Source organism: Ranitomeya variabilis, chromosome 7 (assembly GCF_051348905.1).
Source record: "Ranitomeya variabilis isolate aRanVar5 chromosome 7, aRanVar5.hap1, whole genome shotgun sequence".
In the NCBI taxonomy this organism is placed as follows: domain Eukaryota; kingdom Metazoa; phylum Chordata; class Amphibia; order Anura; family Dendrobatidae; genus Ranitomeya; species Ranitomeya variabilis.
This window is the reverse complement of record NC_135238.1, coordinates 196,762,020-196,787,815: the sequence shown is the minus strand read 5'-3', so window position 1 is coordinate 196,787,815 and position 25,796 is coordinate 196,762,020. Positions and strand designations below refer to the sequence as shown.

General features: G+C 43.6%; 2 protein-coding genes across 2 annotated transcripts in view; both read right to left on the bottom strand.

Moving 5' to 3' along the window:
- The window catches only part of PRKRA (protein activator of interferon induced protein kinase EIF2AK2), a 145,408-nt gene that overhangs the window by 60,100 nt on the left and 59,512 nt on the right, over positions 1 to 25,796 (bottom strand). The window lies entirely within an intron of this gene.
- On the bottom strand, positions 1,519 to 16,552 carry FKBP7 (FKBP prolyl isomerase 7). Its single transcript, XM_077272610.1, has 4 exons — positions 16,130 to 16,552; positions 7,650 to 7,801; positions 3,176 to 3,303; positions 1,519 to 2,461 (listed from the first exon to the last, which is right to left on the bottom strand). Exons 1-4 carry the CDS (start codon positions 16,339 to 16,341, stop codon positions 2,300 to 2,302), a joined length of 654 nt encoding a protein of 217 aa, XP_077128725.1. The 5' UTR covers positions 16,342 to 16,552; the 3' UTR covers positions 1,519 to 2,299.

Sequence of the window (25,796 nt, the reverse complement as noted above, 5' to 3'; positions counted from 1 at the left end):
AAGGCCTGGCAGCTCAGAAGCAAAACACTAACTGAGTAAACACATTGCACAGGCCCAGTCCACTGGGTGGAGCTGCCCTAAATACTGGAGGCCTCTTGGTAATTGGTCAGGAACAGATTAGGCAGGTGCGCCTGATTCCTATAAGAACCAGAGAGTTCAGGCGCCACCCCCCTATGCACACAGCCAGGAAGCATGCAGAGAGCAGAGGCACAGAATATGGAGAAGGCAACAAACAGAACACAACATGACATGGAGCAGTGAGTAAGATGGTGTGTGAGGGATGGGAGGCCATGTAGTGATGCCAGCAGAGTTGTTACAATAACATTCTAAAGCTGAAGTATGATCAATCTGTATTGGACCATTATCCTAAAGGCGTCACCGGGGACAATGAACCCAAGTCAATGTATAATAGTTCAGGATCCCCAAATTATCAGCAGAACTCTTCTTACCTTCCACAGCTCCAGCACTACTTTTGTGCCAATGCTTCAAAGACTGCTGCATTTCAAAGGCTGCATGGGGGACATCACATGTGGATGTTGTAGCGAATCACTGGGCAGTGATGCCACGGTAGACCTCCCGGACCACTAAGCCCATTGACTGGCTACAGCAGTCACATGCCCTATGGTCACAACTTCATCGCTGCAGCCTACAAAGACTGGAGAAGCGGCAGAGTAGTAGTTATGGAGCTGTGGAAGGTGGTGTGACTTCTGAGTTTATTATTTTGAACAATTACCAGCCAGTGCACATGAAAAATTACGGTAATCCTGATAAAACCCTTTAAGGATCCAGGAGGCCAATGCAAAAAATCTTTAATAGTGAATCAGGAACAGGCAGTTATTCTGTGCTGCTGGCGTCTTCATGAATGGGAATGTGATGTAGAAATACTTGGCACTCGTATAGGTGTGTTGAAGAACCTATTTATTGAGTGAAGAATTTCCAAGCGCTTCCTGTCTTAGCAGTGGATACGGCAGACTCCCACACAGCGAGCGGACACACACAGATCTCCTCTATCCAGATGACTGAGGAAGGTCAGGTATTGACCGAAACGTCTCATTTATTTCTGGAAATTCTTCACTCAATAAATAAGTTCTTCAACACACCTATACGAGTGCCAGGTATTTCTACATCACAGCTGACGGATTTGGTTATCCTACTTGTGCACCACCAGACTTCCAGAAGTGCCATGTTTTCCTAATTATTTCATGAATGGGAATGACCGGAAAAGGAATTTGAATAAGTATTGTGGGTTACTCTCTTCGCGTTTCGCAGTCCATCTGGCTGCTTCATCAGGAGAACCACAAGTCAACCACAAGACTTTTCTCTCCTGCTAAAGTCTAATGGACTTCGAAACTGAGAAAATGTATTGAATTTATTGAAAATTTAGGCTTTCTTTTTTAGCAGAACATCTTTGTATTGAATAAAGCTATGAACAGAAAAATGGAATGCTTAAAAAAAAAATGTAAAAAATTAAATGTAACCTCACATCTTAATGCAAACATTCACAATAAGGCAACATAATTTACATACAATTAGTTTTATTATAATAATTAGTTTGTAAAACAAACGATAGAGACGTGTTCACATCACAGTGGTATCCATCAGCGGATTTCAGCGGTCACGTGTGGTAGGCGGCACATCAGGAAGCAGTAACCGGCAAGGAGGACCATAGTGGAAGCATCGGTACATCAGGGTTTTAACTAGCCAGTTTGAGATTATGCTTTTATATTATTTGATCCCATTTCACCACTTTGGACACATTGGTCAGGGACTCAGAAAATCCCTTTAAAGTCTTTGTCCGGTGAAAACAAGTTAGTTCCTATCCACAGGATGGGTGATAACTTATTGATCAGTGGGGTGTGACCGCGGGGACTCGCACTGATCGGCAGAATGGGGAATATTTATCCCAGACACTTTTATCACCAATAGTATAGAGATGCAGTGCCCATGTCCGACCGTCACTCCATTCATTCTATGGGGCTACCGGAAAAACCAGAGCGCCGTGCTCGGCAACTCCATAGGAAATGGACCGGTAGTCAAACAGGGGCATTGCCGCACTGCTCCATTCTAATGGGGATACAGTAAAAGTGCCCCATTTTTCTGATCAGTACGGGTCCCAGCAGTCGGACTCCCATCGATCAATTAGTTATCACCTATCAAACCCTTTAATTCCACCATATTAAAGGATCATGGTGTAAACCCAATTTTATGACTGGCTGAAAATGTAACGCGAGTTTATTTTTTTTTCTTCCAACAAAATAGCAAAATTATGAGATTACTGGACACACAAGGAAATAATTTACTATAGCTCGTCGTGCTTATAGACATTGTACTCGCGGGCTGATATGAGGCCATCGCTGTCATGGTCATTTTTCTGGAATATATCTGTTAATATCCGTCCGTGCACAGAAGGATCCCGCTTTTTTCCATCCTTTTTAAACTCTTCTGTTAGGTAATGGCTTATCTGCAGACAAAGGAAACAAAGTTAATGTATTCTTCTGTCATTTCTGTTTTCAACCATACTGACTGGTTTCCATTATGTCTCATTCAGACATTCTTCTATTTATTTCGTTTTTTGCCTTAGGCTAAGTTCACACTATGCGTTTTTTCAGCGTCTTTTTTGCTGCTTTTTTAATGCAAATTTTCAGCTGTGTTTTACAGTACCTGCAAAGTCAATGAGATTTCAGAAATCTCATGCACACACATTGTTTTTTTTTGTCATCAGTATTTTGTGCTTTGCATGTTTTTTTGGACATAGAGCATGTCACATCTTTCAGCATTTTTCACCCTTTGACTTGAATGGTTGGTGAAAACGCTGAAAAAATGCACCAAAAAAGCACCAAAAATGCAGGTATCAGGTTTTGCTGCGTTTTTTGTGCCAAAACCCGATTCTATAGAATAAGACTTTTTTTTTCCAACACTAAACTTTATCAGCATGCACAAGACACAAATCTAGCATGCCAAAACTTCGGCAAAAAATGCAACAAAAAAAAAAAAAACACAAGAAAAAAGAAGGAAAATATGCTTTTTCTCTGCAGCTTCTTTCCTGCTAAGAGATCAGGTTTTGCTGCAGAAAACAAAAAGGCCTAGTGTGAACTTAGCCTAAGAGAAAAAAAAAACAGCCCAAATGTCATACCGGAGATATTCAGTTTTATCCACTGATGGTAGCATTCAGTACCTCATCTTTGGAAAGGAATTGGTCATCGTTCAAATCGATTTGGTGAAAAGCCTCCACACTCCGCGGTCCTTTGCTGATTCCCAATAGCTCAATTTCAAAGATCAGAGTTGCATCTGGTGGGATTTTCTCTTGTTAGGAGAACAATGATAACATTTAGTTAGCATGAAAATTTAAAGAATAAAAAGTTAAAGTTTAGTTTTTCGATAATTATGCAATTACCAGATAAATTCCATGGAAAGATTTGCTGCTGTTTTTGGAAGAAATCAGCCATAGGTTTTTAACTCCCTTAATGCTCACTGTCATGAGCGTATACATCGGACGAGCGTTATCTTATGTTTTATCGAATAGCACTCAGACCAATGTTATTCTATGGGGAAGTGCCGATCTGTGATTTTTTTTTCATGTGGATTCAGCATGAGAAAAAAAAAAAATCGATTTGCTGTGCAATCCATATGGCATACACCCATTCAAGTCTATGGGTCTGTTGAAATCATCGGACTGCACTCAGATGGCCACTGAGTGCAGTCCGGATTCACAAAAGGAAGAAGATGGAAAAATTGTACTCACCGTCATTACCTGGCAATGTGCTATGATTCTCTCATCCGACAGAATCGGATCACTCTAAGCTGACACTGATCAAACTCGGATCAGAGATTAATAGGAGTGTCATTAACATAATCGATCTGATTCTCCTGCATGAAAGAAGCTATGCCCTTAGGGAATTTTCTGCAAAATCCATGCCAAATTCAACTGTGTCAAACACAATTTGCCGTGGATTTTTGATGAAGGAAGGACCTAAAATCTGCACTGCAGGTACATCTCCATTGTAGTTTTTTTTCTGCAGTTTGTGGCTAAGTTCACATGAGTGCATAAAATAAAATATGAAAAAAGAAACAACAATTTTTTATTGTGCACCCATAGACTTGTATAGGGGAGTGTCATCTGAAATATACAAAAGAGTGATTTTTGTCATGAGGACATTCAGCATGTGTAAAAAAAATGTTTATCTAGTAAAGTCCCTTTGAATAACATTTGTCCGATTGCTGTCCATGTGAGGTCAGTTTTTTCTACGGCCAGCACTTGGACTGACAATATGATGGTGTGAAGTGTGAACATAGCCTGTGGATGAGGTTTGAGAAATTTTCTTCTGTAATATGCTGCAAATTTTTTCCCCCACATATCTGCTTTGTGTGAACATGCCCTTAAAAGAGTGCCAGGAGAAAACAAGTTATCACCTGAGGATAGGTGATACCTTGTTCTCAATGGACAACCCCTTTAAAGAAGACCTGTCACTTGCTTACAAAAACTTAGTTAAATACCTTGTAAACATTCCTGAGCTCCCAATGATTCTGCTGCTTTTTTCCGTTTTGTGCTGCGTCGCTCCATTGCAGAGATATTCACAATTGTTTCTTCTGGGGCGCAGTATGTGAAATTTCTGCTTGTAGTGCAATTGGGTGTTTCTTCTTTGAGGGTGTACGCTTTCACTCCTCCTTTCCAGACATTTCCAATCACATCTCGGCAACTGATCTAGCATACTCAGACACAGACGAGCTCTGATTGGCAGTGTCTGGGAGGGAAGGGTGAAAGCGCACACCCCTATAAAAGACTGTGAAGAAATTCACAGTTGGAAAGCAAGAAGAGATTTCACATACTGCCTCCAAAAAGCAATAAATGTGAATATTTCTGCAAGGGAATGACATAGCGCAAAATAGAAAAAAGTGGAAGAATCAGGAGATTCCAGGGATTTTTACAAGGTATTTAACACAATTTTTTTTTTAGCAAGTAACACGTCCACTTAAACTCTCTGACGAGCCATTACTTAGGATTTTTTCTATTTTAGGAGGAAATGCAGCTTTGTGCTTTCTAGAAGAAAAGCAGAAAGCACATTGTTCACTTACCATATGGAGCAGCAGAAGACAAGTGGGTGTCGTTTCATACACCTGCCATTATGAAAAGCAAATATCCAAAGCTAAAAATATGTTATATGGTCATAGTTGGTGTATAGTTGGTGTTTCTGAAAACATGCCTTATTTTCATGCCTTGGTTTTATATCAAGTACTATGAAGAATTAGCATACCAGATGGAAACACTGCTTGTGTGTGCAAAACTCCATCATTCTCTAATAAAAACGTCTCCAACTTCCTTTTCCCGATCATTTTTATCGGTTTAATACAATTTTTACAAACAATAAAATGTTATCTTCACTCTTTTCAGGATCTCTGCTTGCTGTCATGCAATGGAAACATTTTCTATACCCAAAGGATGAAAACCATTTCTGATCCTTGCACTTGGATATACTGTAGTTAGGACATTTCCAGATAGTGGATGTAACTAATGTTTCTACTCAGTGACAGCACGCAGAGGGACTGAAACAAAAAAGAATGTTAAGCATTAAAAATGTGCAGCGAAAAAAATGCTATTGTTGCTGTATTGGCTTCTTTTTTTATATAAAGGGTTAATGAGATAAGGCAAACCTCATACATTGTCATTACTCGATGATTATGCTGTTTGAACACAATGTTGGAAGCCCCCTTTAAGGTGCAGACACTAATGCATGGTTAATGAAGCAGGAGCGAAGGGTAGACGCAGCGTACACAATGCTGAATTATACACGGACAGACACTTACATTTGCATGCATGTTCTTTTATAGGGTTAGCCCGCGCTCCCGGCATGCAGGGCTACGTTGGTGAAGGATAAAGGAAGCTACTGTAGAGGAAGAACAGACTTATTTCAGGCACAGCATAAACATGTTACTTACCCCATGCTCCGAGCACAACACATAGATATGTTAGTTACACAAGTAACTCCCTGTATTTTAGCAGCATAGGCAATGACCAGTATGGAGAAAACATAGAACTATAGGTTTAAAGACCTATTTCCATCTGCAAGATCCTATCCCAATATGCAGTTGGTGTAATAATAATAATATTAGGAAATAACTCCAATCAGAAATGTAATATAGTTCTTCTGAACTGAAAAACGAAAATTACTTCTAGAGGAAGAGAGGAATAGAACTAAGCAACAGCACGTGTGAAAAAGACTTGGGTATATTAATGATCACAGACTGCACATGAGTCAACAGTGTGATGCAGCAGCAAAAATTGTGAATACAGTTCTAGGATATATTAAGAGAAGCATAGAGTCTACAGCACGTGAAGCAATTATCCCCATGTACTCCTCCTTGGTCAGACCTCATCTGGAATACTGTGTCCAGTTCTGGGCACCACATTTTAAAAAAGACATTGAAAAACTGGAGCAAGTTCAGAGAACAGCTACCAGGAAGGTGAACGGACTGCAAAGTATGTCCAACGAGGAACGAGTAAAGGATCTGGGAATGTTTAGCTTGCCAAAAAGAAGGCTAAGAGGAGACTTAATAGTGGTCTACAAATATCTGAAGGGATCTCACAGTGTAGAGGGATCATCATTATTCTTATTTGAGCGTGGAAATACGAGAAGCAATTAGACAAGAGAAAAAAACATTAGACAAGAGATTAGACAAGAGAAAAAACTTTGACAGTGAAGGTGTCAATGAGTGGAACAGGCTGCCACGAGATGTGGTGAGTTCTCCTTCAATGGAAGTCTTCAAACAGAGGCCAGACAGACATCTGTCTGAGATGGTTTAATGAATCCTGCATTGAGCAGGGGGTTGGACATGATGACCCTGGAGGTCCCTCACAACTCTAACATTCTATGATTCTATGATTAGCTATGTGCAGTAGCTTAGTCCAATTATACATACAAAAGTATTCTTCCTAGGAACAATAATTTTGCAGTCTAAAGAGGCTTAAGATCATCCAGTGAACATGCAAAATGCTCACTTGTCCGGGGAAATGATCACTTGTGCTGCACTAGAAATCATCTCTCTCGGCAGCACTTCATCCGGTGTCTGCTGACAACAATGACATCGTTTAGTGTGCAACGTTAATAGCTAACAAATTAAAGCTGCACTCTGAAACGCTATAATATGCAAACATTGAATATTGAATTTACTTTTTAAAAGTGTTTGTACTGCTTCTTCAAGGGTACGTGATTGGATTCATGCTGCCGAAACCACAAACGGTACAAATTAGAGCCTCGAATGTTGCAGCCTTTCAGAGAAAGATTGTTTGAAAAAACGGCCGAGGACCGTAGGGAGAGACCTAACAATTCCAATGACAACCCGGGCCATGTTCTACTTGCCCCACACCAGAAAACTGACAGGTCTCTCCCATATGTGTACACAGAGAAAGAGAGAAACTGTAACTCAACTGAAGCAGGAGGGGAGAAGCAGCCGTGGACCACATTGGACCACTCAGGTCTCTCCCCACAGTTTCCTCCCCAGCTTTTCAAACTATGTCTTTTCTGCAGTATTTCCACGTAAAACGTACTTGGATGCAATCGCAACGGATCAATCATATGATCGATCAAGTTGAAAAACATATTTGTGTAGCCAGCTTTTAGGTTTATTGCAATTACATATCCTATGAATATTACCATAGCCCTTGTCTCCGTAGCCCAAAGATGGTGGAATGGTGACTTTTCTTTTTTCTCCAGGACACATATCCATCAATGCCATATCCAGTCCCTTGATCACTTGTCCAACTCCGAGTACGAACCACTTGGGGTGTCCATCTTTTTCTTTACGGCTATGAGCATACAGATGAAAAACAATCACTTGATGGAAAGGAGTGAGTAAAGACAGCGAAACCAGCTTTACACATGTAAAACAGGAATGACACATAAAACAACAGACAAAAATCAGTTGTATAGTTGTTGACTCTATCTTTCATGCAAAAAACAAACAAACACAAAGAGGGTGTAAATCGGCCAACATCCACATACACGTGCAACAGCTAAGGTGGTCATACACGTGAGATGAATGCCAGCTGAACCGACCAATGTTGGCAGAACCGACTGACCATCTCATGCTCATAGCAGGGTCTCGTTTTCCCTTGATACTTTTATTCCCAACAGACATAAGCCACCACCAGAGGTGTCTGATGGAAGATTACTGCTCTTTCTTTCTTGAGAACACATTTTGACTTGGCCAAGTCCAGTATATACGTGTAGAGGTTGGCCCAAACTAATAACTGTCAGCCAAAAGCTATGAAAGACAACTAAAGCAGTCAATACAAAGTCACCTGAAATGGCCCATTGTGAACTTTTTGACCGTCAATTGTTTGGAAGCTATACAGTGGGGCAAAAAAGTATTTAGTCAGTCAGCAATAGTGCAAGTTCCACCACTTAAAAAGATGAGAGGCCTCTGTAATTTACATCATAGGTAGACCTCAACTATGGGAGTCAAACTGAGAAAAAAAAATCCAGAAAATCACATTGTCTGTTTTTTTATCATTTTATTTGCATATTATGGTGGAAAATAAGTATTTGGTCAGAAACAAAATTTCATCTCAATACTTTGTAATATATCCTTTGTTGGCAATGACAGAGGTCAAACGTTTTCTGTAAGTCTTCACAAGGTTGCCACACACTGTTGTTGGTATGTTGGCCCATTCCTCCATGCAGATCTCCTCTAGAGCAGTGATGTTTTTGGCTTTTCGCTTGGCAACATGGACTTTCAACTCCCTCCAAAGGTTTTCTATAGGGTTGAGATCTGGAGACTGGCTAGGCCACTCCAGGACCTTGAAATGCTTCTTACGAAGCCACTCCTTCGTTGCCCTGGCGGTGTGCTTTGGATCATTGTCATGTTGAAAGACCCAGCCACGTTTCATCTTCAATGCCCTTGCTGATGGAAGGAGGTTTGCACTCAAAATCTCACGATACATGGCCCCATTCATTCTTTCATGTACCCGGATCAGTCGTCCTGGCCCCTTTGCAGAGAAACAGCCCCAAAGCATGATGTTTCCACCACCATGCTTTACAGTAGGTATGGTGTTGGGTGGATGCAACTCAGTATTCTTTTTCCTCCAAACACGACAAGTTGTGTTTCTACCAAACAGTTCCAGTTTGGTTTCATCAGACCATAGGACATTCTCCCAAAACTCCTCTGGATCATGCAAATGCTCTCTAGCAAACTTCAGATGGGCCCGGTCATGTACTGGCTTAAGCAGTGGGACACGTCTGGCACTGCAGGATCTGAGTCCATGGTGGCGTAGTGTGTTACTTATGGTAGGCCTTGTTACATTGGTCCCAGCTCTCTGCAGTTCATTCACTAGGTCCCCCCGCGTGGTTCTGGGATTTTTGCTCACCGTTCTTGTGATCATTCTGACCCCACGGGGTGGGATTTTGCGTGGAGCCCCAGATCGAGGGAGATTATCAGTGGTCTTGAATGTCTTCCATTTTCTAATTATTGCTCCCACTGTTGATTTATTCACTCCAAGCTGGTTGGCTATTGCAGATTCAGTCTTCCCAGCCTGGTGCAGGGATACAATTTTGTTTCTGGTGTCCTTTGACAGCTCTTTGGTCTTCACCATAGTGGAGTTTGGAGTCAGACTGTTTGAGGGTGTGCACAGGTGTCTTTTTATACTGATAACAAGTTTAAACAGGTGCCATTACTACAGGTAATGAGTGGAGGAAAGAGGAGACTCTTAAAGAAGAAGTTACAGGTCTGTGAGAGCCAGAAATCTTGATTGTTTGTTTCTGACCAAATACTTATTTTCCACCATAATATGCAAATAAAATGATAAAAAAACAGACAATGTGATTTTCTGGATTTTTTTTTCTCAGTTTGTCTCCCATAGTTGAGGTCTACCTATGATGTAAATTACAGACGCCTCTCATCTTTTTAAGTGGTGGAACTTGCACTATTGCTGACTGACTAAATACTTTTTTGCCCCACTGTATATGCGATAAACACCTGCAGACTATTATTTGCCAAAAATGGGATTTCTCAGGGTGTCGGCATGTATCGCGTGTTTAGCCAACTTCATCCCATTGTTTACTAAATTGCACAAGCCTACTGTTTTTACTCTTCTTGATCTGTTAGTTTATGTGACAAGTTCATGGCCGGATGGTGCAAAGTATCTGAAGAATTAATTACTGTCCACATTGCGGCCCGTCATAATCTCGTGTGTATAGTCCTTTATTGCCCATCTGTTATCCTTAAAAATGGAATATTCATCAATGGATCTTTGGATGTCCTCTCCTTTCAAGAAAATCTGTTATTATCACGTATGACCACCAAATACAGCAGAAAACCAACATTTTGTTGGTTCTGCCAGTGGTCTGCAGATAAATATATCATGTCCATGACAAGCTTTACAAGCAAATGTTTAAAAAAGTCTACAAAGCCAACCACATTTTGGCAGATTTTGGTAACTCCTCAGTGTCCGCTATAAGGATGCACACTAGTGATGAGCGAATGTGCTCGGATAAGGTGTTATCCGAGCATGCTCGAGTGCTAACCAAATGTCTATGGCGTACTCGAAAAATGTCTAACAGCCGTGAGACATGCAGGCGCGAGGTCTCTAACATATTTTTCAAGAACGCTGAAAACACTCGGTTAGCACCCGAGCATGCTCTGATAACATCTTATCTGAGCACATTCGCTCATCACTATTTCACACATTAAATGACAGATACAAGCAGTTTTGGCTGTATATCCTCAAAATGCACCTCTAACATAAATGGAAAATCTTCCAGGGGAACGACAGCCAGATAACGCTGGTGCTTCATAATCTAAGGACATACTAACTAGGTTACCTACTATATTGATGCTAAAAATCAGACATTAAAGAACTTCAGGTCTCCGATGCTTATATTACATGTCTTACATTTGCAGAATTCCAACTTGCATTAGCCCAAGTTCTGTGAAGGAAGCTGTAGCGCAGCACATGAAAGTCTCCTGCCACCCGTTACTATGGAGCTATAGGGACTTTGCATCCACCACATGATAGTTCCTAGTGTGCTATGTACGTGAGGTGTAACTTTAAGGGTAGAATACCTTTGCATGCGATGGAGCATTTCACAATACGTAGCTAACATAATTTTGTTCTACTAGGACCCTACATAAAACTGAACTCTGCAGCGTCATGGAAAATTATTTCATTAGACAACACCTGAGGGAGTATTTCAATGACACGAAAGATTCAGAACCCACTCGGACTGAAGTATGAGGGATCTCGACAACCAAGAAAAGGTCAGACTGGACACCTCCACCTGGACGCAACCCTCATTTGGATAAATATATAGATTCTTTCAGACATTAGGTAAAATCCACTATCCTAGACACAAACAAGAGACAACTGTCCAACATCGGTATTCAGAAGAGAAGGCCCATACAATCTCCGAAGACCAACAAAGAAATTATCATTCACCCTGCAGAAAAGGATGGTTCAATAGTCATGGTGAACATATCAGCCTACATTAAGGTACCACACAGACAACGTATGGACATACGCTACTACACAACATTGGGTTTGACCCTACACTGGACTATTACAAGGAACTAAACAAGTTGATTTCTTGTCTGCCTGACAAATCCATGAGATGTGATGACTTGATAACAGAGTCCAAGAATAGGGACATTCTACATGCTTCCCAAAATCCAAAATTCGGGAAATTCAGGAAGACCAAATATTTCATGTGAGGGCACCTTTACTGAGCAGGTTTCTGGATAGGTAGAGGGTATTCTTAAACCCCGGTAAAGGAGACATCTAGCTACATTCAGGACACAACTGACCTATTGAATAAACCAGCAGGAATAGGTCCTCTACCAGAAGGAACCATCCTGGCCACCATGGATGTGGAATCTTTCTACCCTAATATCTCACACCAGGATGGATTAAATGCCTGCAAAGTCTCAATGGAAAATTCAGGAATTGATGCTGATTATGTGATAAAACTTACAAAATTCATCCTCACCCGCAATTACTTTGAATTTGATAACAAGATTTATCTACAGGAGACGGGTACAGCAATCGGAAGTAAAATGGCTCCACAGTATGCAAATCTTTTTATTGCCAAGCTTGAAAGCGACTTTCAATCCTCATGTCCCGTCAGCTCTATGGCCTACCACCCTTACATTGATGATATCTTAATCATCTGGACGAAGTCTGAGCCACAGTTGAAGATGTTCCATGAACATTTAATCAGCTTCATCCAACCATCAACTTAACACTCAACTACTCCTGTACGGAAATTAACTTTTTGGACACCATCATCAGGATAGAGAACAATAAAATAGAGAGATCCCTGTATCAGAAGCCAATCGACCGTCCAACATACCTTAAATGGGACAGTGTCCATCCCAAACACATAAGAACGCTACTGTCTACAGCCAGATACAATCATATATCTTCCAACCCCATGGATAGAGACAAACACCTTGGTGGCCTCAGAATCAGGGCTACCATCTCAGAACAATTGAAAGCCAGATTGCAAGAGCAACTAGAATATCAAGGAATCATCTCCTACATTACAAAACTAAAGAAGAAAATAACCGGGTACCTCCAGTAGTCACCTACAAACCAAATCTGGAGGTGCTAAGGGGAGCTGCACGGAAATTACAACCTTTTCTACAAAAAGATGCCCGATTACAATCCATTTTTCCAGACCCCCCCACTACTGTGTTTTAGGCAGCCCCCAATTCTAAGACGCATTATTATCAGAAGCTCCTTGTCCTCTCCAACAGCTACTGGAACCTTGAAGTGACCTGGGCAACTTCACAAGGGCCCATTTCCTCCTCTAAAGCAGGTCTGGTCAGAGATAAATAAAAAGATAAGCTATGGGACTGTAAAGGGCTGCTTATACAGCTCCTCTTCTTATGCAGTGCGCTACATTGCAAATGTGCAGATTGGTTGTTCTTTTCTTTGTAAACTGCGAACTCCATGGGTATAATTCTGCTCCCTGCATCCCCACGTGTATCGTAAGTCGAGGTGAGTTGGAAGTGAACATAATGCAGCCATCTGGATAATCAAAACGAGGAGCACAGCGAGGAGCACAGCGGGGATGAGTGGGCAGATCTTGTAGGAGGCATTATCACTTAGAAAGGACAAAGTGCACAATCAGAATTACATGTAAACTGACAAAGGAGCCAGGTAAACAATTACTGCAACAAAAAAGTATTGTGAGATTCTATATTTCATAACTGATTCAAGTGAACGGAAAACACAGCTGTCAGCGGCGTCTACATAAGGTCTACACAACTTAGGCAAAAGTCAAGCAAAGAAAACTAGTATAGAAAAATAGGAGACAAAAAAAGCGCAAATAGGGTCTTATCCCCAGGATTGCTTCTAATCAATTATGAGAGAACTGCTCACCTGGTGGTACAAAGTAAAGGCGTGTAGTTTGTCAGCTGCTGCAGATCCACAGGTCGGCGCTGCGACCTCTTAGAGACGATATAATAGATGAATGTGGATAAAATCCGTGCTGCTGTGACAAATAATGGATCCAGATATAGTTGTAAGGTGTTCGGGTGGTTTATTCAACGCGTTTCGAAGCTCATGGCTTCTTCTTCAGGAAGTTTCCACACAAAGATATCAAAGATATCTTTGTGTGGAAACTTCCTGAAGAAGAAGCCATGAGCTTCGAAACGCGTTGAATAAACCACCCGAACACCTTACAACTATATCTGGATCCATTATTTGTCACAGCAGCACGGATTTTATCCACATTCATCTATTATAAAGCAAAGAAAACTGAAAGACCAAAAAACTATTGGTAATTACCGGTGGTCATTCACTGTAAACCTTGTGTGGGTCTGCCACTTGTTTTTATCTAATATCTCGTCTTCTTTCCCGCTTGTCTGAGTGTACCATAATAGTATATTACATGTCATATCAATTCTGGGGCAATCGAGTCAAAACTGCATTAAATGGTACCTGTTGCCATGAAAATGCGCTGCAATCTGCGGTCATCATGTCATACAGCAGGAGGAGTGGAGCTGATTGATATATAGTTTTGTGATAATAGATTCAGTATAATCTATGTTTTATTCATTTAAACCTCTGCTCTTTCTGGGATTTTCAGTCCAGTGGGCGGTCCTATCAGTGATTGACAGCTATGTCCGTATGCATACTTGTACAAAGAAAGCTGTCAATCACTGATAGGACTGCCCAGAAATCAATAGTACATGGGAAAATAAGAAACTTTGTAATGTATCTTATTAGATTAATCCACCTTTCTCCTTCTGAACTGATCCTTCATTCTCCAAATTTTCAATGTTTGGGTAAAATCTGTGTTCAGTGATTGCAGACTTTCCCATTACTGAGATTACTGTCCTGTGGTGTCTTCCAAGTACTCATTGGTGAGTGCCTACCAAGGTTGACCAAAGAAGAAGAACCCATGAACCGGTTCATGGGTTCCCCGTGCTCACTATTGTACGTGGGGAGTAAAGACTAGCACTTTGGAGCATGTGGAGTAAAGACTACCCTTTGGAGCATGGGGTGTAAAGACTATGCTTTTGGAGCATGGGGAGTAAAGACTAGCCCTTTGGAGCATGGGGAGTAAAGACTAGCACTTTGGAGCATGTGGAGTAAAGACTAGGCCTTTGGAGCATGGGGAGTATAGACTAGCCCTTTGGAGCATGGGGAGCAAAAACTAGCCCTCTGGAGCATGAGGAGTAAAGACTAGCCATCTGGAAATGGGGAGTAAAAACTAGCCTTTTGGAGCATGGGTAGCAAAGACTAGCCCTTTGAAGCATGGGGAGTAAAAACTAGAAATTTGGAGCATGGAGAGTAAAGACTAGCCCTTTGGAGCATGGGGAGTAAAGACTACCCTTTGGAGCATGGGGAGTAAAGACTAGGCTTTTGGAGCATGGGGAGTAAAGACTAGCCCTTTGGAGCATGGGGAGTAAAGACTAGGCTTTTGGAGCATGGGGAGTAAAGACTAGGCCTTTGGAGCATGGGGAGTAAAGACTACCCCTTTGGAGCATGGGGAGTAAAGACTACCCCTTTGGAGCATGGGGAGTAAAGACTAGCCCTTTGGAGCATGGGGAGTAAAGTCTAGGCTTTTGGAGCATGGGGAGTAAAGAATAGGCCTTTGGAGCATGGGGAGTAAAGACTAGGCCTTTGGAGCATGGGGAGTAAAGACTACCCCTTTGGAGCATGGGGAGTAAAGACTAGCCCTTTGGAGCATGGGGAGTAAAGACTAGGCCTTTGGAGCATGGCGAGTAAAGACTAGGCTTTTGGAGCATGGGGAGTAAAGACTAGGCTTTTGGAGCATGGGGAGTAAAGAATAGGCCTTTGGAGCATGGGGAGTAAAGAATAGGCCTTTGTAGCATGAGGAGTAAAGACTAGCCCTTTGGAGCATAGGGAGTAAAGACTAGGCCTTTGGAGCATGGGGAGTAAAGACTAGCCTTTGGAGCATAGGGAGTAAAGACTAGCCTTTGGAGCATGGGGAGTAAAGACTAGCCTTTGGAGCATGAGGAATAAAGACTAGCCCTTTGGAGCATAGGGAGTAAAGACTAGGCCTTTGGAGCATGGGGAGTAAAGACTAGCCTTTGGAGCATGAGGAATAAAGACTAGGCCTATGGAGCATAGGGAGTAAAGACTAGGCCTTTGGTCCATGGAGATTAAAGACTAGGCCTTTGGAGCATGGGGAGTAAACACTAGACCTTTGGAGCATGGGGAGTAAAGACTAGGCTTTTGGTCTGAAATGATGAAAACGGTAATGATGGTTATGATGGAAAGGTGTCAGAATAAACAGTGTGTCATAACTATTGGATGATTAGCAGCCAGCAGGTCAAGACATCCATTTTGACCCTTGACTACTGCCAAGAAAAACCTACACCACACCAGATCTGGAATATGGAGCAAAGAAAGAATAAGTTCTGGTCTGATGAATTACAATTTCTTTTACATCATGTAGCCGGCTAAAAGAAAATGCATACAAAAACTGCACCAAAAAAGTCCTCCTGCGTGTATGAAAACTTTGGGTGTCCCAACCTATGTAGAATTCAATATTTGTGGGTCACACAATTATTGCAACTTTTGATCTACACATTGCGTCATCTAATAGTTGTACTCGAATATCAACAATATTAAAAGACAACAACTAAAATCGGTACATTTCGTTACCTGCAGTAAAATTTGGAGAGATCCTTTGCTAAGTAGCCGTCATAATGTGCGTTCACCAGGTCGCCTCTTTTGCTCTTCTGCGTGCAAACACTGGGGACGTGCGTCACTTCTAGTTTAATCTTCTCTTCTTCACCTTGGCAGTGAATCTGACCAGTGAGGAGGCTGAGAACCGGCAGAAGAAGGATGAAATTAGGGCAGGAAGGCATTGTCATGGTGTCTGTCCTTTGCCAGGAATCAAGATTTGCAGAAACCCCTGATCTTTTCACCACTGTTACTATACACGTGGCACTGTGCAGAAATACACACCAAATACTTCTGTATTCCAAGTCAGAGAGCAGACCCAGCAAGCCCTGAAGTCTGTAAAGGGATCTTCCATTGGCTCCGACAATAATGTGACTCAGACTCGCATCCAATTGATTTCTTTCTTCACTTCCAGGAAGAAAAAGTGAAGACAAAAGTTTTGGAACTGCTCCTTCTTCTGACTCCCACCATGAGCTCAAGTTACAAGACCCCAGGCAGAAGTCATTACTTTTAGGTGGAATGTGGCATTATTAACCCCCTACACTCCCAGTCCTGTCCTTCTCTTCAACTTTCCGGATACACAGAAGCGCATAGAATCTAATTACATTTTGCATTGTTTTGTCATGTGATTCTCGCCTGATTATGTTTCTAATTACATTTTGCATTGTTTCTCTTGTTATGGAAAATACAATAAAAAGTAAATCTGATTTTGCTTCAACACTTCTACTGGTGCCTAATCCCCTAATTTCAAAAAACAACCCCAAAGAAGAAATTATAAGTAGTGCGTAAAGCATTGTGAGTGACGCTTTATTATTAGCGTTTATTTATTAGATAATTGCATATTTATTCTGTAAAAATATGCAAGTAGAGATTTTGTAATATATATATGCACAAGAAGTTCACATTAAGGGAACCTATTATGTCCATTATTGCAATGTAGTGGTACATGCCGCTTTAATGGATCTGGCTTGTCTATGAGCGGTGTGTGCCTCCATACACTGTGCCAGACAGGGATTCGAGTAAAATTTTTGGCGTTCAAAACTCTGGCCCTTTTGATCACTTTGACGGACAGGCATGTCTACTCCCAGCCTCTCACTCACCCTACCAATTTTCTGAAAATGCCGAAAGTAACAACTTTTTGTGGAGACTTTTCAAACTTTTTATGTCAGTTCTTTGGCCTAAAAGTTTTGATGAATTGGCTCCAAAATATGTATTTTTTTATATTGCACTATAGACTTTAAAGTAACATTTCGCCACAAGAAAAAAAAATCAAGATGCTGGAATCCCCTTTATTGGCAGCAGGACTCTATGTGTCCTTTAGTGGCAGCGTATCATCTTTGGTGACTTTAGAGCTCAGTGTAAGAAACCTCCAGGCTCTATGTCATCTTATTAGGAAATCAATCACCCTAGAATGTCAACCAATTTATATACAATACAGAAGTACAGTATTTAAAAATGGAAACTAAATTTAAGAAAACAGTATTGAACTTGCAAAAAAACTTCAATGATCTCGCAATTTTTTTATGTTACCTTTGGAGTCCTCACTGAACAGAAATTGCATTTATGGGTGTAATTAACTTATGCAAAACTTTTCTACAATATGGGAGGTGGAGCCGCATCTTCATCACTGTAATGAGCGGTACCACGTGACCGATCACACAGGACAAGCTGACGGCGCTGAGAGGAAGCATCGCGGGAGCTGGGAGAGTATTTTATTTCCAGCGGGCAGGCGCACAGGGGGTGGGAGGGGGTTGGTTACCGGGAACTTTATTTCAACCGCAAAAAAAATTTAAAAAACAATGATTTTTCTTTCCTTCTCTCCAGCGAACGCTGCTGGGAAGAAGGAATGAATTCTGGCTTCAGCACCCAAAGTAGGGGACAGCGCTTACTGTAGCGCTGTCTCCTGCATGGTCCGTGTGGTACCCAGTCGGCACACGGCTGCCGCACGTGTGCCACATGAGCACACGGACACAGATAACTCCGGTACCGATTTTTCCGGTACCGGAATTATCTGGATGTGTGAGACTGGCCTAAAGGAGGATTGAGTTACTCCTGTTGGGAGGGGTCATTACACCTTGTGAAGCTGCCACAATCAGCACTATCTCCCAGGATTTGATCCCCAGAGTAAATAAACCATTGTTCAGGACACAGTTGTGATGGAGACAATTTGTATGGATTAAAAGAGTGAAAGCGCTCCTCTCCTGGGCAGGCTCAGACTATGCAGACATGAGGGCAGAGGAAGAGTCTGCATAGTCTGAGTCTGCCCGGGAGAGGAGCACTTTCACTCCTGACAGGAGTAACTCAATCCTCCTCTACTCTGCTGTTCTTTGTGATCACTGAGTGCTGTGTATTCATTCATTCCCCTCCCTTGGCAATGCTAAATTCTCTTGTTACATATGATATCTATCATTGGTCCTTTGGCAGGTGAAGTGTTACTTTCACTTTGTTTCTGCGCTCACCTTAAGCACTGGTTCGCTGCTTAAGGCTACTTTCACACTAGCGTCGGAAATGGCGGACACAGAGCAGCAAAAAACGTTACATGTAGAGTTTTTTGCTGCCGGCGGTCCGCCACAACACGACGCAACTGGAGCGCCCCCACACCGCCGCAGGGCCGAGGGGTACCCGGAGCCGGGCCTCTAGTACTCAGTCCTGGGGTTGTCACGGTGGCTAGACCCGGTCCGTGGCCCTGTCTGTCAGTGGGGGACGTCCGGTGAAATAAGTGGTGTTGTAACGGTGCAGTTGTGGGGTGCAGGTCGCGGTAAATAACGAGGACACCAGGTTGCAGTCTCTTTACCTCTTTACTGAAGATCTCTGAGTCCTCAATCCAGAATACGGTTCACCAGGCTGCGCAAGTCCGGCCGGTCCAATGGCACTTCCAGAGTTCTCTTTACAGGAGGTAATCTGTGCCTTCCCCCTAGCGCTATGTGTTGTAGTCCTTCCCTGCTGTGCTTACGGAAAGTACCCCACAACTGTTGTGTCTGTTTCTGATGTTCCCTCACAACTCGATTAGATGATGTTCTGCTAATCTTCCGTCCCTTCCTGATGTTACAGTTAGAACGGCACCCGTTTGTCGGATAGGCCTGGAGTTCTTCCGGGACCCTAGAGACGCCCCTCTCCCGCAATTGCCTCCCAAGACTTCATAGGTGATTTGAGTTAGACAGCCCGCCTGAGACTGACTGCCCTGCCGCTGTTTGGAGTATTGCTTGAAGCTGAATGTTATTCTACTCCCTCGGCGTTCCGGCCACCGGTAGTGCGCCTCAGTAGGATGTTGCTTCGATCTTACAGCACGACTCCTACTGGTATTTCTCCTTTTTGCGTGATCCCGTTTCTCACTCAGCACAATCTATCTCGCTTCTAGTCCTTTCTTGGGTCCCGCCGCTTCCCGGAGCTGGCGCGGACCCGTTACGTTCTTTTCAATGCCAAGCCTCTGTCAGGATCCCACCCCTGACAGAGACCCTACTGTCTCTTCCTCCACATCACCCTCTGCCACTAGGTGTTGCTTCGTCCAATCCAGTCAGCTTTCTGATCTAACTTCCTGCCTGACCCCCAGTTTACCCACTATGGTGGGGAGTGGCCTAATGAATAGAACCCTTAGCTCCCCCCCGGAGGCCCGGCTGTGAAATGTATTGGTGTCTGTGATACCTGATCAGATGAACTCCTTCAGTGCCATCGGACGCACCATAGCTCCCCATAGTGGCGGAGCCACAGTACTGCAGCGACCAGGACTCTGGGGCGCTGCACTCCCCCCTGGTTAAACACAGTACTCCGGGACTGGGAAGAAAACAACAATACAAGTTTAGCAAAAAGACATACAATTTTGTTGAGTGCAAATAACAATACGTATACTTGAACAAGCTTCCCTTTATGGGAGGTGAGGACACTTGAACGTTACAAAACATGGTTAAACATTATAAATTACAGGCTATAAATAACTCCTGTTACCCAACCGGGTATTCTACTAAGTGCAAAAATTGCTGAACAATACTTTAACATTGCCCTTAAGGACATACACTCTGTATCCACCAAAGGCCTTCCTATAATCACATTATAAGGTAAGTTAACTTTTTCATTCTCCTTCTTTGAGTCTGCAGGACCGCCTGTCCTATCGGCACCAGACCTACTGCCTCTCCTTTCTGTTACAGGACCGCCCCGTTCAGCCAGGGCCTACTGCCTTTTCAACTACTATACACAGTATAGAACATAACTTTTCTTTCAGTTTGAGAACACTGAGCCGGCTCTACTTGGCTCCTATAAGGACTCACCCACTAACCCTTACGGGTTCACTTTCTGTCCTTAGTAACACATTACTAACTCTTTCTTAACTTTCTATGGAGGACTCAGGGTTTACCTTCTATCCCCATTTCTTATCAACATTATTAACTATTTCCTTATATCATCAACCTTCATTAATACTTTCTTACTTCCGAATATGCAGGACACTCTGTCTACCCCTAGGGGCCTACTGCACCTTCCTTCTGTCTCTCAATCTTTCTTCTAAGGAACATTATCAGCATTTCTTTACAGTTAACCAGTTGGATACATATAACTTTTACATGTAAGTATCATCATTTTCTCTTATCAAACATCATGGCTATCTATCAGTCTTAAAGCAATACCATTTCTTTAAGTGCAACACGTGAACATCCCCTTTAAGAGGGGACCAAGTCTTTATGAGGTAGCACTTCTTCTCTAGCTACCAGTCTTTACTGAGCAAAGGTTCCAGTGTGGTATCTTCACAAAGAGTCTTTAAGTAAAACCAGTAGGAAGCGCCTTTAATAAGGTGCTAACTATATACAAAAAGTTTGTATCATGCACGGTCCATGATTGCGGCAGTTCTGGATAACAGGAAACAAAAAGTGGAAACGAAAGTGAAAGCAAAAATAAAAAGTAATAGGGATCCCGGGTAAACAAAGGGATCCCTTTAAGAGTTAACCCAGGACGGGTTTTAGCAGCAAAATAGCAAGGAAATAAACAGTTAACTATTTACAGTTTCAGGTTTCCGAGGCTTAGTTGGACGGCTTCCAGGGCTGCACCTGGCACTTAACCCTTCTTGGCCTGGGCAAAGTGAGGTCCAGGGTTACACCCAGTGCTGGACAAACGCCGTTAATCCGTCTTTCATGTACGATTAAATCATGCGCAGCGATGGAGGTCTGCGCAGCTTGAGTAGGGGCATCTGCTGCAGCAGAGGTAGCGGCTGCTGCAAGATCAGTCACTGGAACGGAGTCAGCCGCTGTGGCACTAGCAGTCACTGGAGTGGTGTCGGTCGTCAGGGCAGGGTGGCTCTTCCTACCTGCTTCAGATGCGGTTCCTCCGGTGCCGGTCTGCTCCGTCTCCACTGGGGTCTGGAACGCTGGCTGCGGGGCCTTGTGCTGCGACGCTGTCATCTCTGCTTGCAGCACCTCGCTTTCCGGCAGAGCCTTGCTTTCTGGCTTCGGAGCGCTGGAACTTCTTTCTTGCTCCGGACCAGACGAGGCTGCCGACAGACGTCTGGCGAGGCTCCCGATGATGGTCTTCTTCCACCCGGCCTCAGTGCTCAGCTGCATCCGCCGGGGTTGATGGATCAGCCCGTCCGCTCCGGTCTGCAGGAGGTCAGCGTCAACTGTGGAGGTCTGGCTGCGGTGCCTCTCCGGGTAGCTGGGGGAGTCCTCGGCTCCGACCCCACGCTCCGGCTCCGGGCGGCTGGCCATGGCGTCCTCCATGTCGCTGAATTCTTCTTCCTGGTCCTTTTCCCGCTCTCTCCTTCGTGGGCGGTTTCGTTTTCTCTGTCTCTGCCCACCATTGAGGATCAGGAGGCGGATCTCGGCTGCTGACGGACACGTCCTCAAGGGGCCGAGATATTTAGACTGGGCGGCCATTGTCTTTCGCGCTCTTCAGCTCGTTCACGCCCACTTCCACGCCCTTCTTCTTCTCCTGCGCTCTCCTTAGCGCTGTAATGGCGGCGGTTTTGGCGCGAAGTTTTGGCGGCAAGTGACAATCCACAGTCTTTGCAATAAAGTACAGTCCAAGCACAGTAAATCACAGTTCCAAGGCACACATGACCTGATTCTTCAGGCTTAAGTAGATCCTGTTCGTGACGCCAAGTTCTGGAGCGCCCCCACACCGCCGCAGGGCCGAGGGGTACCCGGAGCCGGGCCTCTGGGTCTCAGTCCTGGGGTTGTCACGGTGGCTAGACCCGGTCCGTGGCCCTGTCTGTCAGTGGGGGACGTCCGGTGAAATAAGTGGTGTTGTAACGGTGCAGTTGTGGGGTGCAGGTCGCGGTAAATAACGAGGACACCAGGTTGCAGTCTCTTTACCTCTTTACTGAAGATCTCTGAGTCCTCAATCCAGAATACGGTTCACCAGGCTGCGCAAGTCCGGCCGGTCCAATGGCACTTCCAGAGTTCTCTTCACAGGAGGAAATCTGTGCCTTCCCCCTAGCGCTATGTGTTGTAGTCCTTCCCTGCTGTGCTTACGGAAAGTACCCCACAACTGTTGTGTCTGTTTCTGATGTTCCCTCACAACTCGATTAGATGATGTTCTGCTAATCTTCCGTCCCTTCCTGATGTTACAGTTAGAACGGCACCCGTTTGTCGGATAGGCCTGGAGTTCTTCCGGGACCCTAGAGACGCCCCTCTCCCGCAATTGCCTCCCAAGACTTCATAGGTGATTTGAGTTAGACAGCCCGCCTGAGACTGACTGCCCTGCCGCTGTTTGGAGTATTGCTTGAAGCTGAATGTTATTCTACTCCCTCGGCGTTCCGGCCACCGGTAGTGCGCCTCAGTAGGATGTTGCTTCGATCTTACAGCACGACTCCTACTGGTATTTCTCCTTTTTGTGTGATCCCGTTTCTCACTCAGCACAATCTATCTCGCTTCTAGTCCTTTCTTGGGTCCCGCCGCTTCCCGGAGCTGGCGCGGACCCGTTACGTTCTTTTCAATGCCAAGCCTCTGTCAGGATCCCACCCCTGACAGAGACCCTACTGTCTCTTCCTCCACAACACCCTCTGCCACTAGGTGTTGCTTCGTCCAATCCAGTCAGCTTTCTGATCTAACTTCCTGCCTGACCCCCAGTTTACCCACTATGGTGGGGAGTGGCCTAATGAATAGCACCCTTAGCTCCCCCCCGGAGGCCCGGCTGTGAAATGTATTGGTGTCTGTGATACCTGGTCAGATGAACTCCTTCAGTGCCATCGGACGCACCATAGCTCCCCATAGTGGCGGAGCCACAGTACTGCAACGACCAGGACTCTGGGGCGCTGCACAACCGTCGCACGATGGTTGCGACGTGTGACAATGCCTCGCAATGCGTCGCTAATGTTAGTCAATGGGGAAAAAACGCATCCTGCAGCCAACTTTGCAGGATGCGTTTTTTCACCAAAACGACGCATTGCGACGTATGTGGATCTGCAGCAGCCGCTATCTATATGCTCTAATCTCATCCTAACCAGGTGAGCAAATTTGGTGTATATTCTCCTCTGTGTAATGTGGATAAGACCCTATTGCGCTCTTTGTCTCCCCATTGTTTTGCAGCAGTAGTCTAGTTAGAAGATTAGGAAATGTACTAACATTTTTATCAACTCAAAGTTGAAGGAAGATTTTGGAAATGTTTGTGAGCTGGACGTGGCATGAAGTCAATAAGACTTGGAGGTACACCTGAAACATCGGATGTGTGGGGCCATTGAAGGGTTATTGAAAAAAATAAGTTATCCATCTATAGGCGCTGCTCTCAGCACTCCCACCCAAAGACAATAAATTGAGAGGAGGGAGAGCAGGAACACCTTTACTACAGTCAGGATGGACCTGCATTGCTCTTTTCTCTGGGCCTTCTTCTATGGCTGGGAACCTATCCTAATGTGAATCATCTTCTGGGCTGATAGCCTACATTTATATGGGGAGGTAGGATTCTACGCTAATTAAAACTGTCATAAGCTGATGAGTGGAGTTCTCGGTCAAAGAGCCTGTGTATAGATATCAAAAGGCTGACAGCCACTTCCAAACAGGAAACTGGTGTGAACAGGTGCAAACTAAGAGTAGCCATCAGTTTTTTTGTTTGAAAATGACGGTCAGTCTTTCATATCTTTGATATTTGTATATATAAGCTCTCCACCCATTGGCCACAGCAGTTTTAATTACAGAAGGATCGGATCCTACCTACCCATATAAATGTAGGCCATCAGCCCAGGAGAGGATTCACATTAGGATAGGATCCCAGCAAAAAAGATCGCCTTGTTACGGCTGCTGGGCATACATGAATTGGCCAATTTATGCCCTAAGTACTGTATCTTCGTTTTTTCCTATTTTTCTAGAGCAGTAATGTAGTTCCAATTTCACATATTTCATAATTGCATGCAATAGCATTACACAGTGCAACTTTATATATTTTGGGTTTTTTTTACAGGAGTGAGGCTAGAATAAGCAATTTATACTGACAGTGTCTTTTTTTAAGTTTTATTTTTTCTTCCTTATTGCTTCCATTTATTTTACATACTGTGCCTACCATGACCATAGGAGGAGGGGTGGGGGCACTTTAACATGTTAATGTTTATTGTTATTGCTGATTACCCCTGTAACTGGTATATAAACTCCAGTTACAGAGGAAATTCAGACTCCTGGCTGCACTACAAGGCTGACTTGGGTCTACAGGATCCCAGTAACTCCTGCTCCTTCCCTTCACACAGCAAGCACATAATCACTGGGACCGGAGGAAGGAATTGTATTAGCGATTCCTATACTGCACACACAGTACTTGTTGAGTGAAGGCAGACATGGTAATAAACCGCCTCTGTGGTAATAAACCGCCTCTGCCTTCTCTATGGGAAGTCTGTGTCTGCCAGGTGGCTCCCTGCTCCTGCACATTTCCTGCAGCTGCTCTACTATGGAGTGACTTCAGTCAGTGCAGAGCAAAGTGCAGACCCCCTAGAAGCTTAAAGTCTATGGGTGGTCCAAAACTGGTTAAGAAGTTTAGAGGGAAATGGGAGTAATGAGAATATCGGTGGCTGGACAGATCGATGGAAATCTTCCTAAGGATGGTTTAATGGTGGTGTTCTCATGTAAAAAGATGCCAGTGGGGTAACAGGCGACTGGAAGAGGTGAATAAACGGTGATAATTGGTGAAAAAAATCTTATGGGAATTTCAATACAGCGACAAATACTTTTTTTTCAACTGCTTTATTGTCAAAAAAGCAGCAAAACATGAATAAAATGATAAAAACGTGGTATCGCTGGATTCATATTGGCCCCCAGGAGAAAACGCATAATGTCACATGTACTTTATTAACGTTTATTTTATGTGTTCTACTTTTTTGACACTGTGGCCAAGGATTTAGGTTCAGCGGATTCGTCAGTTGTGACTTTTTAAAAAGTGGCTACAGTTTTGCCCAATTGTCATCCTTCTGGAGTGATTTTATTTATGTAATTAATTGTGTAAACGTTGCAACATTTTTGCGTTAAAAAAAATGCAAAAAAATAAAAGCCATTTTGTCCAAAATGAATGAACTGCAGGAGACTAAACCCCAGTGCATGTGATGCATTCTATAAGGCGGAGAAAACAGAGGTAAGAATCCCAGGCCCTCCTGAGGGTGACTGTGTATCCGGGGACACCATGGAGCACAGCGCCCACGCTCCACATGGTCACCCCGGCACACCAGCCCCGGTATCTCCGGCAGGAC